This window comes from Phragmites australis, chromosome 14 (genome assembly GCF_958298935.1).
Source record: "Phragmites australis chromosome 14, lpPhrAust1.1, whole genome shotgun sequence".
Classification (NCBI taxonomy): Eukaryota; Viridiplantae; Streptophyta; class Magnoliopsida; order Poales; family Poaceae; genus Phragmites; species Phragmites australis.
The window spans coordinates 1,072,045-1,089,292 of record NC_084934.1 but is presented as its reverse complement, the minus strand read 5'-3'; the positions used below and the strand labels follow the sequence as shown (position 1 = coordinate 1,089,292).

Here is a 17,248-nt window from a genome sequence, read left to right as displayed (position 1 = left end):
TATTCACCCTCTCCCGATGTAAGATCTCAAGAGCAAGGGTTTCAGAGACCTACTCTCCCATTCGCCGATACACACCGATGCCAGGATGGAATAGACTACAACGACAGTACAACTGAGAGAGAAAGAGGAAAAACCCTAACTCTTATATAGACTCACGTAATAAGAGCGTTCTCAAATTTAGGGCTACTCTCAATTAGCAGTCTATACTATACGTGTACCCAATGAGGTGGGGGTCCTTGTATATATATAGGGAGAAAACCCCATATCTCTACCTCCATTAGCAATATGGTATTAATAGAGGGTGGACCTCAACATGGGCCACCTCTCCAAGATATATGTCTTTGAGATTTATTAAAAATTATTATATGAATCGGCTCTAATAATTTTAACAGTAAACAGCTGCTTCTGGAGGATAGGGGGAAGGAGGCTGTCAGTTGCTGCACTGTGAATAATCAGCCAGTCGAATCCCTTGACCTGAGGCAGCAGGCACCGTGAAAAGAAAGGCAGGAGATGATGTTTCGAAGTTATTGCAGGAAATAATGTTGTTTTCCTTGTTAGTTGAACCACAATGCTTCTGCCTCTTCCCTCAAAAATAATTTTGTCATGTATACATCTCGGGGCCTTCAAGTCTACTGTTGTATGTGTTGATCTGGGAGAAGTTGATTATGCTACTGGCTTCACAAGTTGCATTTTAGCAATGTTCTTGATTAATATTAACTTCAAGTGAGCAACAATAGTCCATCCATGATCTTACACCAAAATCTGAACTTTAACCCGGCACAAGGAACATCATTAGCATGAGAATGCTATGCCATGTACCTGCAAGTATTTGAAGCGTCATGAAAAGAATTGAGGAGCACCGCGAAAACACTTGAAGCAAATGATGCTTCCTCAACAAAAGAGTTAGCTTCAAGTCTGGTGTTGTTTTCAAATGAATTGATAGATGATGGTTTAGTTTTTCGGATTAATAGATGTTGGTCTGGGAAATGTTGGAAACATGTACTTTCACTGAGCCTAGATGAGCAGGTTCAGTTCTTTTTTGTTTCTATGGCTGAAATGCCGGATTGGTATAAGAAAATCTGGCTCTCATCTCCCCATCAGCATCAGTGGACCCAAGCCACTCTCATCTCCGACCATCTTGTCTCCCCCCCCCCCCCCAATCAATGCCGGCGCACCCAAGCCGCCATAGGGAATGGCTTGGGCACCTCGCCGAAGCTCCTGTTCAAACTTGTGGAGGCAGCTAGGATCTTGGGCTCATCGGTGGCGAGCATGGGGATGGCTCGCCGTCAGAGGGGCCGATCGTGGAGGATGAGGCTGGAGCAGCCGTGAATAGATCTCGGTGACCTCGAGGGAGGGCTCGCCGTCGGAGGGGCAGACCATGGAGGAGGGGCAAAATCCCAAATTCCCATTGTGGAGTCCTCTACTTCCTCGCTTGGGCCTTTTTTTTCTTTGGGACTGTCTAGTTATCTATCAACAGATTTAGGGGGCAAAATCTATCAAATTTCCATCCATCGGATCTTGAATCAACAGACCAAATTGATCTGCATTTTGTATAAGAAAACAAACCCTAATCCTCTCCATCACTCTCATTCCCTGCCGCCCCTGACCTCTGCCTCCACCCCTGCGCTGCCCCTCACTTCCGCCCCTGTGCCGCCCCTCACCTTCACCCCTGCACCGCCACCTCCCCGCTACCTCGGTGCCGACGCACCCTCCGACGAGCTCCTCCATCACCCGTCCTCTCCCCACCTCCCCTCCCCTTCGCTTGCTTCTTCTTCACCGTCTCTGGCCACAGATCCAAGATCCCCCGCCTCTGCCACCACCCCACTCGATTGCGGCGCCACCACCACCAGAGCTGCCGCCCGCGACCGCTAACCTGTTCAATCCGGACACCCCAGCCACCACAACAGGCCAACCGGCCATCCCCCCCCCCCACCGCGGCGAGCGGTGCCCTTGCCACCTCACCATCCCACCTACCGTCCGCCACACCGCCAGGCCAACAGCCTCCCCCGGAGCTCCCTCTATAGCCGGAGACCCTAAATGCCCCCACCCAAACCCCTAACCCCAACCCAAATCCCTAACTATGCCAGAATTAATGGAGCTCGCCAGAGCTCATCGGAGGTGGAAGAGGAGGCATCTAGCATGAAACTCTTCGCCGATCGAAAGCTTAGAAATTTGTCAGATTCTCCCCCCTAAAATATATCGATAGATAAATAGCATTTCTCTTTTTCTTTAGCAAAGCAGAGGAGTGGAGAGCGGCTACTAAGGCTTGAGTGGGGCAGGGCTTGACGCTTCCAGCTGGGATGAAAGACGGCAGCGGCCGGTGGCGTAAGGGGAAGAAGATGACGTAGTTGAAAAGAACCTCAATGCATTTTCAAATGACAAAAATGCGCACTGCTTTATTTTTTGTTATTGTCAAAGAACATCTGTTGCTCAGGATAAATCCACCATTACAAATTTCCAATAAATTCTGCTTGCAATGCTAGGATACATGGGAAATTGGTGGCAATTGCTTGTAAATCTCAGATACCTCTATACTACAGCAGAGTGTATCTTCCTTACCCTTACCCCTCATCGGATAATATAAGGGTGTGCACCGTACCCCTTCTCGGATAACATATGACGTTGTACCAGTACAGTCGCGAATGCTGCGCGACATAACCTCCGATGATTGAGACAAATATATATATATATATATATATATATATATATATATATATATATATATATATATATATATATATATATATACACACACACACACACACACACACATACATGCCTCATGCATAAGAAAAACATAATTCTAAGATAAAATACTTCCATGAGACTACATACGGATGCACATGCTATGTTCTTTCTCACCCTTACCTCTCGGATAATGTAAAGGTGTGCACCGTACCCCTTCTTATGTAATATATGATGTTGTACCGGTACGGTCGTGGCTAGAAGACGGCAACAAAACTTTCAATGCATAAGATGCATATATATGACATGTTTCATGCATAACCAATCACATAACTTGCAGGATATGATAAAAACTTCAAGAACTACATAACTATGATAAAGGACAACTGCAAAGCGACGAAACTCGCTTCATCTACTTCTTAATTAAGATTCAAGAAAACTTCGGAAAAGTAAATATTAAAGCAACAAGCTCATGCATAAACGAAATACATAATTCCAACATATGAATATACTTGAAGTATTGCATACGAAAAATATGAACATCTGCAAGTAAATAACATACCCCACTACTTTTACCTCATAATCCATGAAATCATCAAATCTTCAAAAGGTAGACAGAAGTAATATGCTCACATTCAGTTTAATAGATTATTAGAGAGTACGGCAATTAAAAGATGAAGGTAACTAAATAACAGATTATAGCATAACACAACTATTATATTCACCAGCCTTCACCGGCGATGAAGACGGCCACTAGCTGCGTCTCGAGGCAGCACCGCCTGGACAAGCTCACACTTAGCACAACCAAAACACACAAAAACAAACAAATACTTCCTACACCCGAAGATCCCGCGAACACAACATTTGAAGTTTATGGGGGAACATCTACCACTATGCTTAAACGACGATGAACGCGTCGAGCGAGAACCCCCTCTAACGAGGTTGAAGACCAAAAGGGCAAAAGCACTGCAAGGGTTAACTCTCAACAAAAGGCATCACGGATTCAACACCTACTCCTAATCCGCTCAACCAGATGTATTCTCGGTGAATTAAGCAGACAGGGTGACGGCGCACTGCAGGGTTATATAGGCGAGGCGCGTGCAACCGTATGCGTGGACGAGGGCGCGTAGGGCGGGCGTGCCGGCGAAATCGGATTGCGGCGCGCGGCGGTTGCGGAGGCAGCGCGGATACGGGCCCGGCGCGGCGGAGAAGAGAGCGCCGACAGGTGGGGCCCGGTGGTCAACGGAAGAACAAGGGTGTTAGGCCATCTCCAGCAGCTACCTCAAATTTTTATCCTCAAAAACACTATTACAGCATCCTTTATCACTATTACAGTATCCCTTATTTTTTCATCTCTAGCAGCTACTCTATTTCCTACCTTTCATTCCTCTCCTCCTTCTCTCGAGCCCACATACATACAGCAGCAACAGTGATAGAGGAGGCCGGATCCGGCCTCAAATTTGCTGCCAGCAGCTTCCGATCGGCTTCACTGTATCACTGAAAAATACGCTTTGGAGTATCTGCTGGAGTGGTAACGGCTGGCTGCATCGGCAAACTTCTGCTGTGCACAGTGATACCGATGCCGATACGGCTACTGCTGGAGGTGGTCTTAGGCCGGCAGCACTGCACGATGTGGGCCGAACTTGGAAAATTGGGACGGGTGTTACAGAATTGTAGAAGTGCATGTTGCAGGGCAGCTTTACAGAGAAGTCAACAAATATATGGTGATGGTGACGGCTCACTGAGAAAAGGCTGGAGAGTCAAGAGCTGTATGAGATTGAGCCAGAGTCTTGACTGAGAGACATCTCATTCCATTCCACCACGTCTGTCTGTCTCCCAATTGTAGTTGTCATTCCATTCCACTACGTCTCTCTCTCTCTCACACACACACACAAACACAGTTGTTCTTGATACATCACACGGGACATCTCAACTCATTCAGCATATCACTGTTCATTCTCTCCACCTGCTGCGTTATCTTCCTGAGGAGTGATTGTCCTCAAATGGAGATGTTCCTTTCAGCAGTCCTGGGTGAGCTGACCACTAGATCCATAAATTTCTTCATCAGCAAAATCTCCAAGCCGTCAGCGCTGGATGTGGAGGATCGCCTCCGCAGCGTCCTGCTCCGGGCACAGGTCATCGTCGATGAGGCCATGGGGCGGCACATCACAAACCAAGCTATGCTCCTCCAGGTGGCCATGCTGAGAGCAGCCATGCACCGGGGCCATTACGTACTCGACACCTTCAGATACCAACATCACGATAAAGAGGAGGCCAAAAATCAGATTGTGAGTCACTCTTCACTATTGTCCAGAGTAAAGTCTGCCAAAGATTTCTGTTTCTCCGCTGGAACAAGTACACAGATTTTGGAACAACTGCAAAAGGCACTTGACGATTTGAGATCCATGATCCTTGATCTGGATGAGCTTGTCGTGTTCTTGATGAGCTACCCTCGCCTGTACCGCCAGCCTTACAGCATGCATCTCCTACTGGGGCTCTAACTCTGAAGGATCTATCCTCTGAGGCGTATTGGTATTTCTTCAAGACACTTACATTTGGAAGCATGGATCCCGAGATGCACCCGAGGCTCACGCACCTGGCCATGGAGATAGTCAGGTTTTTGAACGGTTCTCTCATTTGCGCAAACATCCTGGCCGGTCTTCTGAGGGAAAACTTTGACATCCACTTTTGGTGCAAGGTTCTGGCCTTCTTGAGAGGGTTCGTCAAGTCTAATGTCTCCAAATTTGGTGAGCATCCAATTGATGATCTGACCCAAAATAGACCTGCACATCTTTGGAGAATGGTTAGAGCTTCTGAAGAGGTCATGGTTGTTCATCAGTATGAGCGGTCTTCACAAGAGGAGGTTCCCAAGATAATGATACAAGATGTGATGTATGGAAGCGTTAAACCTCACGGGAAATTTGAAGCCCTAGCATGGAGGTCTCATGTAGCACCCTACTATAACTATATCTATACTTGTGAGATTCAAGATCTAAAAGTTACAGCTGCTAAGAGAAAGCGTTCTTAATTCACTCATTATGAGGCATATATAAGAGCTCCTTGCGGACGAGAAGGAGCTCGGTGGTTAGACTCTAAGGGTGTCAGGGGTTCGATTCCCCCTCTCGCACCTCCCGGTTAAAAGGACTCGAGGTAGGCCACAGGTAAGGGGGGCCAAGTTTATATATATATATATATATATATATATATATATATATATATATATATATATATATATATATATATATATATATATATAAAAGAGTATATATGTACATGTTTTGATAAGGTGTGACAAGTCACAGCATAGTTGAAAATTATGATTGGAGGTCACAAGTTACAACATAGCAAACTTTACTACTACCTTGCCATATGTATATTGTAAGTTTTTCTTGACAGAATAATGGATGAGGTTGCGACATAGATTTTCATGATGTAAAATGATTTGCTTGTCGATGGTTTTGTCGCATGCAGCGTTAATCCAGGCGCAGGCTGCACCAGAATCGAGTCTATTTTAGTTAGTTGAAGATTGAGTTTGTTAAGTTAGGAAAGATTACAAGCGAACAACTATATGAGATGAACGAATGAATCATGGAGAAAGGTCGAAGTTATTTGTACAAGTAAGAACAGAAATTTGTACTAGAGCACTTCGCCATATTTATGAATTCTGAACATCTGGAAGAACAAGCAGGATAGATTGAGAAGGATATGTGTGATACTGTCATTTGTCTATTTCATAATTTAGAGCTTTATCATGTAGCTTAGAATTGCTTGAAGTTTATTGAGTCTGAGGCATTGGTAGCAGATGTGCCTAATGCAACATGTAGTTTGTAACAGTTGATGAGTTTGTTCAGATCTTTCGCTTTGCAGAGTAAATTTATACAGTCATACATGCATATGTGCTTGTTTCTCAGTATCCACTTTTTTGTGCTGCAGTTGAGGCATGCTGTGTTAGGATTCTTGAGATAATTGGTCGGATAGGCAGAAATTCGTTAATTTTTTATGACATCTCTTTTTATGGACAATCAGGTAAACATCCGAAACCATACACCTTATATATTTGTGAGTCTTGATTCTTGAAGCTACAATGCATCGGGGAAATGATCATTCCATTGGACACCTTACATTTGTGAGAGTGGTAGCAAAAGGTAAGACGGAAAAAAAAAGTGTATAGAAGTTTGAGAATGATTTATATGAAATCATCAAATCTTCAAAAGGTAGACATAAGTAATATGCTCACATTCAGTTTAATAGATTATTAGAGAGTACGGCAATTAAAAGATGGAGGTAACTAAATAACAGATTATAGCATAACACAACTATTATATTCACCAGCCTTCACCGGCGATGAAGTCGGCCACTAGCTGCGTCTTGAGGCAGCACCGCCTGGACAAGCTCACACTTAGCACAACCACAACACACAAAAACAAACAAATAATTCCTACACCCAAAGATCCCGCGAACACAACATTTGAAATTTATGGGGGAACATCTACCACTATGCTTAAACGACGATGAACGCGTCGAGCGAGAACCCCCTCGAATGAGATCGAAGACCAAAAGGGCAAAAGCACTGCAAGGGTTAACTCTCAACAAAAGACACCACGGATTCAACAACTACTCCTAATCCGCTCAACCAAATAGAAGGCTTAGAGTGGGGCGGGGCTTGACGCTTCCAGCCGGGACGAAAGACAGCGGCATGAGGGGCAGAGGATGAGCTGACGAGGGAGAGAGAGCCAAATCGCGATCCTCCTAATTAGCGGTCACCCCCCAAGAACCAACTGCTCATTCCACCTCTAGGTATTCATTCATCCGTACTCTGAACTCTAGAAGGCACCCAATCTGAACTCCGATCTGACGAATAACTATGCCTTTTGTTGCAATTTACTCCATCGATAATTCTTTTGAGCCCATCTAATTTCACAGAATTGGGATATGGTGGTTGAAAAGAATCTCAATGCATTTCAAATGACAAAAATGCGCTGGTGACTACTTTTTTTTTTGGTTATTGTCAAGGAAGATCTGTTGCTCAGGATAAATCCTCCATTACAAACTCCCAATAAATCCTGTGTGCAATGCTAGGATACATGGGAAATTGGAGGCAATAGCTTGTAAATCTCAGATACCTCTATACTATAGCAGATTGTATCTACTTGGTTTGCTGTCAGATACAGAGTTGAACAAATGGCTGCTTGACTCCAGTTAGTCTTAGTTGTCAAGTAGTATATATGTTCAAAGATCCCATATTTTCGTGTTAGAAAAAATAAAAGGTTATGTAAAAGCTTACTAAATGCTTATGAATGCATGATTCTCTTCAGATCACAAACACAACAAAATTTATTTATGAAAGCAAGCAATTATATTACCTGAGCGAAGAGCATAGGAAAGGGAAGTAGAAACGAAAATGCACATATAACGTCAATAACACCCCACAGTACAATATCTACTTTTCAGAGAAAACAACATGGATCACAATAGGATTGATTCACATGTACAGAGCATTAACCATTAGTAAAACTAACTCAAAATCTTCCTCTTCTCACACTGCTTATTCCTGGTAACCTCGCACCCAAGATCAAGAATCTCACAGCTATATATGTGGTTGTGATATGGTGGCAAGTGAGATTTCCAAACTAGGACCTCAAATTTGCCATGAGGTGGAACACTCCCAGAAATAATTTCTACCAAAGTTGTTTTGGGAGTATCTTCGTTGTCAAGCCTTATCCGATCATGGTTGTGAAGTACACAATATTGAGTAGTTTCAGTTACTCTCCGAAGAAATATATGATCATTTTCCATCCCAAAATCACTTAGGATCTTTCTAGATAAACGCTCATTTTGCTGCCTGTTCTCCCTGATGCAGCCAAGAATCCTGCGCCAATTCTGCGCACCAACCCTAGATTTTAGAAGGTTAGCCGCGTTGTTTAGATCTATGAAAGGTCCAGTGAATGGTGTATATATTTCTTGGTCAAAATACTCATCAAATATCTTCAATGCTATGGATGCTAGCATCGGTTGCTCTTCAGGGTCTGTGCTTCCAAACAGAAGTGCCTTGAAGAAGTACCAATATGCCTCTCGAGACAAAAAGTTCAAGCTGAGAGCTTGCGTTGTTCCAAAGTTTGTGATATTCTCAGATCGGCTCGTTATTATAATTTTACTGCTTGTTGAAACGCTACTTTGATAAGCTGAGAGCAACCTTCTCCATGCACTTTCATCAACATTCCCAACTAGTTCAACAATGACCAGAAGTTTTTCTTCATTGGAGTCATCATGTTGATGTTTGATTCTACCTTGATCTCTTAAGGTGCATTGCTTTTCTTCTCTGAAATCATTGTCGCTTAAGAAGATAATACAAGAAAAGTGATTACGCACCCTTTCGTCGCAGCAAACATGCTCAACAAGAGTAGTCTTTCCAACTTTTCCTGGACCTACAATTGGTAGGACACCGAAGTTGCCATCAACAGGAGGTTCTTCATACAGCAAGAAGTTGGTGACCCGATCCATCTCCATTTGGCGACCAAACATGCACTTCTCAATAAACAGATATGTGCTATATGGCTGGCGAAACATACGAGGGTAATTTCTCAGGAAAATAACAAACTCACTCATATTAGCGATGGCGATCTCTACACTTTCAAGCATCTCTTCTGTCCTTTTTGTGCCATATTTACTTCCAGCTGAGAAACAAAAACGCTTAGCAGGATTGAATTTAGACAGTGATAAGGAGCGGTTCGTGCCTTGATCGTTGTCCTTCTCTTCTTCTGGGGCTTGCTGTATGAAGGTGTCTAGAATGTAGTAGCCTCGGTACATCACTTCTCTTAGTATGTTCAGTTGCTGAAGCATTGCTTGGTTTGTGATGCACCTCCCCTCTGCCTCCTCGACGGTGAGATGAACCCGCTGAAGCATCCATTGTAATCTCTGTGAGCTCTCCTCCTTCGATGACGCTGTCTTTAAGTATCTACCAATCAAGAAGGAGAGGGATCTAGTGGCAAGTTCGCCCATGATTGCAGAGATGATTGTCTCCATTGGGTAAATACAACAATTACAAGATGGATAGCGGATCAAAAAGGGCTGAGAGGAGTTATATAGTGTAGAGTCCCTCTCTTTTTCAGGTGGTGGATGGTCTTCGTTTTTCTTTGACCAAGTCTCGCACGTGTAGTTGAATATTAGAAACCAGAATACACTATGTAGATATGGTCCACATCTAATGTTTTACTGGTCTTCTTTTGTGCAACATAGACTAACTACCATGGGCGGGCACAAGAAGGTTCACGGGTATATATATGTATACCCAAATTATTTTGCAAAAAAAAATTCTATATATAGTATTATGTATTAGATATGTATAAGGTATTCAGTTAATTAGCTAAGCCCATGTGGTCAGATGCAGCCCAGTTGCCCACGGACACACCCCACCCTACCGGCCCACAGGCCATGCGACTCCTCACGCCCACTCAACGCACACAACAGTACGGCACACGCATGAGTCCAACAGTCAACATCTCGGTTCTCCACGAATCATCGAAACATAGAACCAATAATATGGAGGGTGGCGGAGGGCCTAGCGGGGCACGACGGTGGCGTGGGCGTCAGCAAGGTGGAGGCGGGCCTGGCATTGGCGGGGCATGGTGGCAGTGCGGGCACCAATAGGGCAAAGGCAGGCCTGGCGAGGCACGACGCTGGTGAGGGCACTGCTGGTGCCAAGGCAATTGCGAGTGATCTAGATTTTTCCTGTTCTTGCTGCAATTGCGAGCTAACGTATGGATCGAGGCTTTAATGTTGTAGTTCGACAACCATTTTATAGATCAACCAAGCGTGTTGATATGCTACCTTATCTTGCTAATAGAGTTTATTGAATATGGATGTAGGTATTTTCGTTGCAACGCACGAACACTTCGCTAGTGTCATGTTCTGTATGTGTGCATGGTGACCACGGTTCACAACAGTTGAAGCCCGTATCACCACGATCTGATAGGTTGACGCGGCCATGCATAGTAGTCTAGGCGCCCTCGAGGCACGAGTGACAACTGCATGCGTGAGTACGTCGATTACTGAGAGGCTGAGACCATGTGTATGACTGTGATCGTGTTCCTAAGATAGAGGGTGGCGACGTCACATGCATGAATGAGGCAGGAGTCGGCTCGAGCCTGGAGGGCAACGGCAGCGATAGCGTGAGCTCAAGCTATACGGGGCGCGGCGGCAGCACACGGGCATGAGCAAGGCGGGGTGCATGTGGCTACGTGCACAGACACGAACACGATAGCTATATACATCTAAATTAAAAATATTGAGCCCGCCACCGCTAACTACCATTTTGACTGGCACGGCTCAGGGCCCATTTGGAACGCCAGAAGAAGAGACACAGAAGTAGGAAACACGCGTGGCAATTTTCGAGTACTTGTTGATCGCGATGGATATGGTCATTGTGGTAAGTTCTCGTGAAGTAGCTGACCTTAGCATCTCTATATTGCAAGCTGAACTCGCAAGAAATTACTGCAATGGAGCAGCACGTATTTTTCATTATGTGAAGACTGAAGCAGTGTTCGATCAAGTCTCTCCTTAATTTGATCAAGACTAGAAACAGGGGAGAATATGGAATTAATGGAATTGTAGAAGTGCATGTTGCAGGGCAGCTTTACAGAGAAGTCAACAAATATATGGTGATGGTGACGGCTCACTAAGAAAAGGCTGGAGAGTCAAGAGCTGTACCTGTCCAAAGTGTAGTATTTGTATTTGTTCACAACGAGGGAGAGAAAAAGTCAATCCGAACAATCAGCGAAGGGGAAAGGAGTCCCAAAGGTCAAACACAAAACATAGCGTACGTGGACTATTGGACTCGACTGACCCTTTGCATGACTTTAAATAGTACTCTTTCTTTCTCTCTCTCCCTGAGTTGTTCCTATGCGTCCTTGCGCTCCTGGAGTCTTGACTCAGATCCATGTCATGCCATCTCACAGCTCCTGTTCATTCTCTCCACCTGTGCGTTATCTTCTTGGGGAGCACCCATGTGTTCTTCTGAACCAATATAGCATTCACATATTGGGAGAATGGCGGACGAGTACGGAGTTCAGTGGCAACACCCGAGGTTGGGGCCGAGCCGGTTCGGGGGTTCGAGTCCTCATCCTGCACTCCCTCGGTCTCCAATGAAGACTGTGTTGTGGGGAAGCGGCGTTAAAAAAAAAAAAAGAATGGCTACACTTTCTGAAGTTTTTTTGGTTTATCATCAGTATCGATGTTCTTCACAAGAGGTTCCGAAGATAAGAATCCAAGATGTGATGTAGGTAAGCGTTAAGCCTCATGGTAAATTTGAGGTCCTAGCATGGAGGTCTCGGATGCCGCCCTTATAGCTAGGTCTATACTTGTGAGATTCGAGAGCTAATTCGAGAGCTAAAAACTACAGATGCCAAGAGGAAGCGTTCTATGAAAAATGGAGTCACACTTTGTCAATTTTGTTATTATCAGGGTTATGCTGGTGGATATCTGAATATCTTTTGATAGGGTGCCACAAGTTACAGCATAGTCATGAATCATGATATGATGTCACAAGTTATGACATTGTGAAACTGTACTACTACCTTGTCATGTGTAAAGTGTTTAGATTAACAGAATAATGCAGAAAATTGAGACATAGGTTTTCATGAGATATAATGAATTGCTTGTCATTGGATTTACTCCAGGTAGCAGCCCCAGAATCTGGGCGTTCATACTTGCATTTTTCTGTATGTTTTCAGTTCAATCCTGCAGGTCATTTTGTCAGCAGAGCCTCCTGGTGATGTTTGGTGACTTGCATGATTGGTTGCCAGATTGAGATGGAGTAAGTTATCAGATTGAACCAGAGTCTTGACTGAGAGACATCTCATTCCATTCCACCACGTCTCTCTCTCTCTCAGTTGTAGTTGTCATTCCATTCCACTACGTCTCTGGTCTCTCTCTCTCTCTCTCTCTCTCTCTCTCTCTCTCTCTCTCACACACACACACACACACACACACACACACAAACACAGTTGTTCTTGATACATCCTTGGATTCTTGGCTTAGACCTCACACGAGACATCTCAATTCATTCAGCATATCACTGTTCATTCTCTCCACCTGCTGCGTTATCTTCCTGAGGAGAGATTGTCCCCAAATGGAGATGTTCCTTTCAGCAGTCCTGGCTGAGCTGACCACTAGATCCATAAATTTCTTCATCAGCAAAAGCTCCAAGCCGTCAGCGCTGGATGTGGAGGATCGCCTCCGCAGCGTCCTGCTCCGGGCACAGGTCATCGTCGACGAGGCCATGGGGCCGCACATCACAAACCGAGCTATGCTCCTCCAGGTGGACATGCTGAGAGACGCCATGCACCGGGGCCATTACGTACTCGACACCTTCAGATACCAACATCACGATAAAGAGGAGGCCAAAAATCAGATTGTGAGTCACTCTTCACTATTGTCCAGAGTAAATTCTGCCAAAGATTTCTGTTTCTCCGCTGGAACAAGTACACAGATTTTGGAACAACTGCAAAAGGCACTTGACGATTTGAGATCCATGATCCTTGATCTGGATGAGCTTGTCGTGTTCTTGACGAGCTACCCTCGCCTGTACCGCCAACCTTACAGCATGCATCTCCTACTGGGTAACTGCATGTTTGGCCGTCAGATGGAAGCAGAACTTGTCATCAGCTTCCTGCTGCACACAGGACCTCATGGTTCTGAAGATCTAGGGGTCCTGCCAATTGTCGGTCCTAGCAAAGTCGGCAAGAGCACCCTTGTTGCTCATGTTTGTAAGGATGAAAGAGTACGTGATCATTTTTCAGAGATCGTGTTTTTGAGCGACTGTGATTTCAGAGATGAGAAGTTAGCCACTCTTAGAGAAGGATGTGCGAAGAAATATCAAAATTGCACATTGAACAAAGATGAGAGAATGCTAGTTATTCTTGAGGCAGCTGGAGACTTCAATGAAGTTGAGTGGAAGAGACTGTGCTCTGCTTCTAGACGGTGCATGCCAAGTGGTAGTAAAATCATAATCACAAGTCGGTCTGACAAGATCACAACCCTTGGAACAACACAGGCTCTAACTCTGAAGCATCTATCCCACGAGGCGTACTGGTATTTCTTCAAGACACTTACATTTGGAAGCATGGATCCCGAGATGCACCCGAGGCTCACGCACCTGGCCATGGAGATAGTCAGGTTTTTGAACGGTTCTCTCATTGGCGCAAACATCATGGCCTGTTTTCTGAGGGACAACTTTGACATCCACTTTTGGCGCAAGGTTCTGGCCTTCTTGAGAGGGTTCGTCAAGGGGCATGTCTCCAAATTTGGTGAGCATCCAATTGATGTTCTGATCCAAAATAAACCTGCACATCTAGGGAGAATGGTTAGAACTTCTGAAGAGATCATGGTTGTTCATCAGTATGAGCGCTCTTCACAAGAGGAGGTTCCCAAGATAATGTTACATGATGTGATGTATGGAGGCGTTAAACCTCATGGGAAATTTGAAGCCCTAGCATGGAGGTCACATGTACGCCCTACTATAACTATATCTATACTTGTGAGATTCGAGATCTAAAAGTTACAGCTGCTAAGAGAAAGCGTTCTTAGTTCGTTCATTATGAGGCATATATATATGTACATGTTTTTATAAGGTGTGACAAGTCACAGCATAGTCGAAAATTATGATTGGAGGTCACAAGTTACAATATAGAAAACTTTACAATTACCTTGCCATATGCATATTGTAAGTTTTTTCTTGACAGAATAATGGATGAGGTTGAGACATAGATTTTCATGATGTAAAATGATTTGCTTGTCAATGGTTTTGTCACATGCAGCGTGAATCCAGGGGCAGGCTGCACCAGAATCGAGCCTATTTTAGTTAGTTGAAGATTGAGTTTGTTAAGTTAGTAACGATTACAAACGAACAACTATATGAGACGAACGAATGAATCATGGAGAGAAGTCGAAGTTATTTGTACAAGTAAGAACAGAAATTTGTACTAGAGCACTTCGCCATATCTATGAATTCTGAACATCTGGAAGAACTAGCAGGATAGATTGAGAAGCATATGTGATACTATCATTTTTAAGTCTGAGGCTTTATCATGTAGCTTAGAATTGCTTGAAGTTTATTAAGTCTGAGGCTTTGGTAGCAGATGTGCCTAAAGCATCAGGTAGTTTGTAACCGTTGATGAGTTTGTTCAGATCTTAGCTTTGCGGAGTAAATTTATACAATTATACATCCATATGTGCTTGTTTCTCAGTCTCCCTTGTTTTGTGCTGCAGCTGAATCATGCTGTGTTACGATTATTGAGATAATTTGTTGGATAGGTAGTAATTCGTTAATTTTTTATAGATAATGAGAAATCAAATTGAAATGTGTCTTGATTTATATGTGATGAGTGATTGATAAGGTTGTTGTCGGAGGATGAACTCCTGTCGCAGGGATCCCGAGAGACCCCTTTTTAGAGATTCGGCCGGGGGGATTATCCTGAATGAGTTCGTCGGAGAAATAAATGGAAGTGAAAATAAATGCAACGACCGGTGGTGGGGGAATAGTCAACCTAGTGCAAAGAGAAATAAATGCACCGGAGTTTAGACAGGTTCGGACCGCACGGGGGCGTAATACCCTACTCCTGTGTGGATGCAATATCCTTCCTCGAAGGGAATCCCTCAAGGATATATCTGGTTATAAGGGTATATTGTCTAACAGAGAGCTTGAGGCTCCCTTGCTCTAGCTCCGCTCAAGCTTGCTTGCGGTGTTCTTCGGATGCTTTCTCGTGTATCTCTGTCGTGTTTCTTTCTTATCTCTCTGATCTTGTTCGCGCCTCTTCTGTCTTGCTGATCTTGTTTGCTTTTTTCTCCTCTTCCTGTGTTATCCATCCCTTCCTTTTATACACTCGCCGACCACGACTTACCCCAAATGGGAAAGAGGGGGCTCAAGTTCCAAGACGCCACGACTAAGAAAGGCGTCATCATTCCCTCTGGGCGAAGTGACAGGGGCGGTGGAAAAACGCGGCGCGCATCCGACCACCCGTCACTGTGGACGTCCTGGCGCCGTTGAGAGGGCCCACCAGGCAGCCACAGAGGCACCCGGCGTGCCCACCCTGTCTTGTTCTTCTGCCAGGGCAGGGTGGCAGGCAGAACGCTTTGATCCTGGCAACGTTATCCCGAGATACCCCGGATGATACGGGACGAGACCCGTGCAATTAATGGACCCACGCCCCCCCCCCCTGCCAAAACATGGCAGGGACTGACACTGCGGCAGGAGCAGTTGGGAATGTCAGGGTGTCAGGATGTCAGGCCACGCATGCCCATTAAATGCGACCTCGGACCTTTGACTGATTGACACCTCGTCGACGGGCCCTTCTGGGTCGTCGGGGCATCGGGTGTTCTCGTGCGAACCTTCGGGGAACCGAGTGCTCGGGGGCTGCCACGTGCAGCCCCGAGCACTCTCTCACGAGCACTTGGCTCTTCGGCCCATCGGGGGACTATGGTACTCGGGGGCGAACGGGCACCTCCCCGAGCACTTTCTTCTCGGTACTTGGACTCTGAGGGTCATCGGGGAACTGGGGTGCTCGGGGACCAGAGGCTGTGGCCCCGAGCACCTTCTCCCGGAACTTAGATTTTCCTCATCCTGCAGGAGGGACCTCGCGGGATGGTGACACGTGGTGGACGGCTGGCCTGGTCTCGGGACTCAGGGACCCCCGGTTCCTGATACACCGACAGTTGTCGATTTGGTTTATCGAGTTTTAGATTGCTTGAGCTTGGTTTGAGTATTTTGATTATGGACTAACTAGAGTTGGAATTAGAGAAATGTGTTTGTTTGTTTCATGGTGTACAGGTGACGGATGTAACTTGGCATCGATAGTGGGTGCTTGGTGCCGGACGATCAAGGAGGCTAGACGGAATTGGGAGTGATACTAGTTGTACATGTGGAGGTCAAGCAAAGCACGAAACGGAGGATGAAGATGGTGTGTTAATAAAGTCAAACGAAAGGATGTCGATGCAAGTGATAAGGCGACTTAAGGGATCAGGAGCGGAAGGGACTTGCCGACTGTCAGTATCGCAAGACGAAGTACACGTGTCGAAATCAGAACGCTTGCTTAAGGTGTAAGCAAGTGACGAGTTACGCTTTGAGAAGCGTGCAGAGAGTTTCACGGTTGGACCTCAAAATCGTAGGAGGATTGAAAGAGTGTGTGGCTCTATCGCGAAGCTTGCGTCGAGGCAAAGCTAAGTTATGAAGGCGCCGTAGCCGTTCGATGGACGAAGCAAGAAATAGACCAAAATACCCTCGATGGTAGGTAGGATTGTACTACAAGAGAGTGGTATTTTGGTAATAAATTAGAAAACTTAGAGGTCAAATTTTCTAGACCTATAAATAGAGGGGTAGGGGTAGGGCTATGGGAGAGTTTGCTCCTTACGCCACCTATTTGAGAGTCTAGTGCTAATATTTTAGAAGAGAAGAAGATGAGTGTTTAGCTTATGTAATAGGTGAGAGTTTTTTAGAGAAAAATTCTTGTAATCCTCTTAAAATAGGGCTGACCTCTTTGAGTAATGAAGATTATATTTTTACATATGCTTG

General features: G+C 45.0%; 2 protein-coding genes and 1 pseudogene across 2 annotated transcripts; 2 read left to right on the top strand and 1 right to left on the bottom strand.

Annotated features, from left to right (window-relative positions):
- Positions 1 to 4,603: 4,603 nt before the first annotated feature.
- LOC133891366 (uncharacterized) lies at positions 4,604 to 5,850 on the top strand (annotated as a pseudogene).
- A 2,349-nt stretch (positions 5,851 to 8,199) lies between these two features.
- Positions 8,200 to 9,708, bottom strand: LOC133891166 (putative disease resistance protein RGA3). Its single transcript, XM_062331885.1, has one exon. It carries the CDS (start codon positions 9,706 to 9,708, stop codon positions 8,200 to 8,202), a length of 1,509 nt encoding a protein of 502 aa, XP_062187869.1.
- Positions 9,709 to 12,385: 2,677 nt separating this feature from the next.
- LOC133890015 (putative disease resistance protein RGA3) lies at positions 12,386 to 14,449 on the top strand. The gene has a single exon (XM_062330448.1). It carries the CDS (start codon positions 12,812 to 12,814, stop codon positions 14,234 to 14,236), a length of 1,425 nt encoding a protein of 474 aa, XP_062186432.1. The 5' UTR covers positions 12,386 to 12,811; the 3' UTR covers positions 14,237 to 14,449.
- The last annotated feature ends 2,799 nt before the right edge of the window (positions 14,450 to 17,248 follow it).

Coding starts and splice junctions, on each gene's coding strand:
- LOC133891166 (XM_062331885.1), bottom strand. CDS start 9,708: ATGGAGACAATCATCTCTGCAATCATGGGCGAACTTGCCACTAGATCC.
- LOC133890015 (XM_062330448.1), top strand. CDS start 12,812: ATGGAGATGTTCCTTTCAGCAGTCCTGGCTGAGCTGACCACTAGATCC.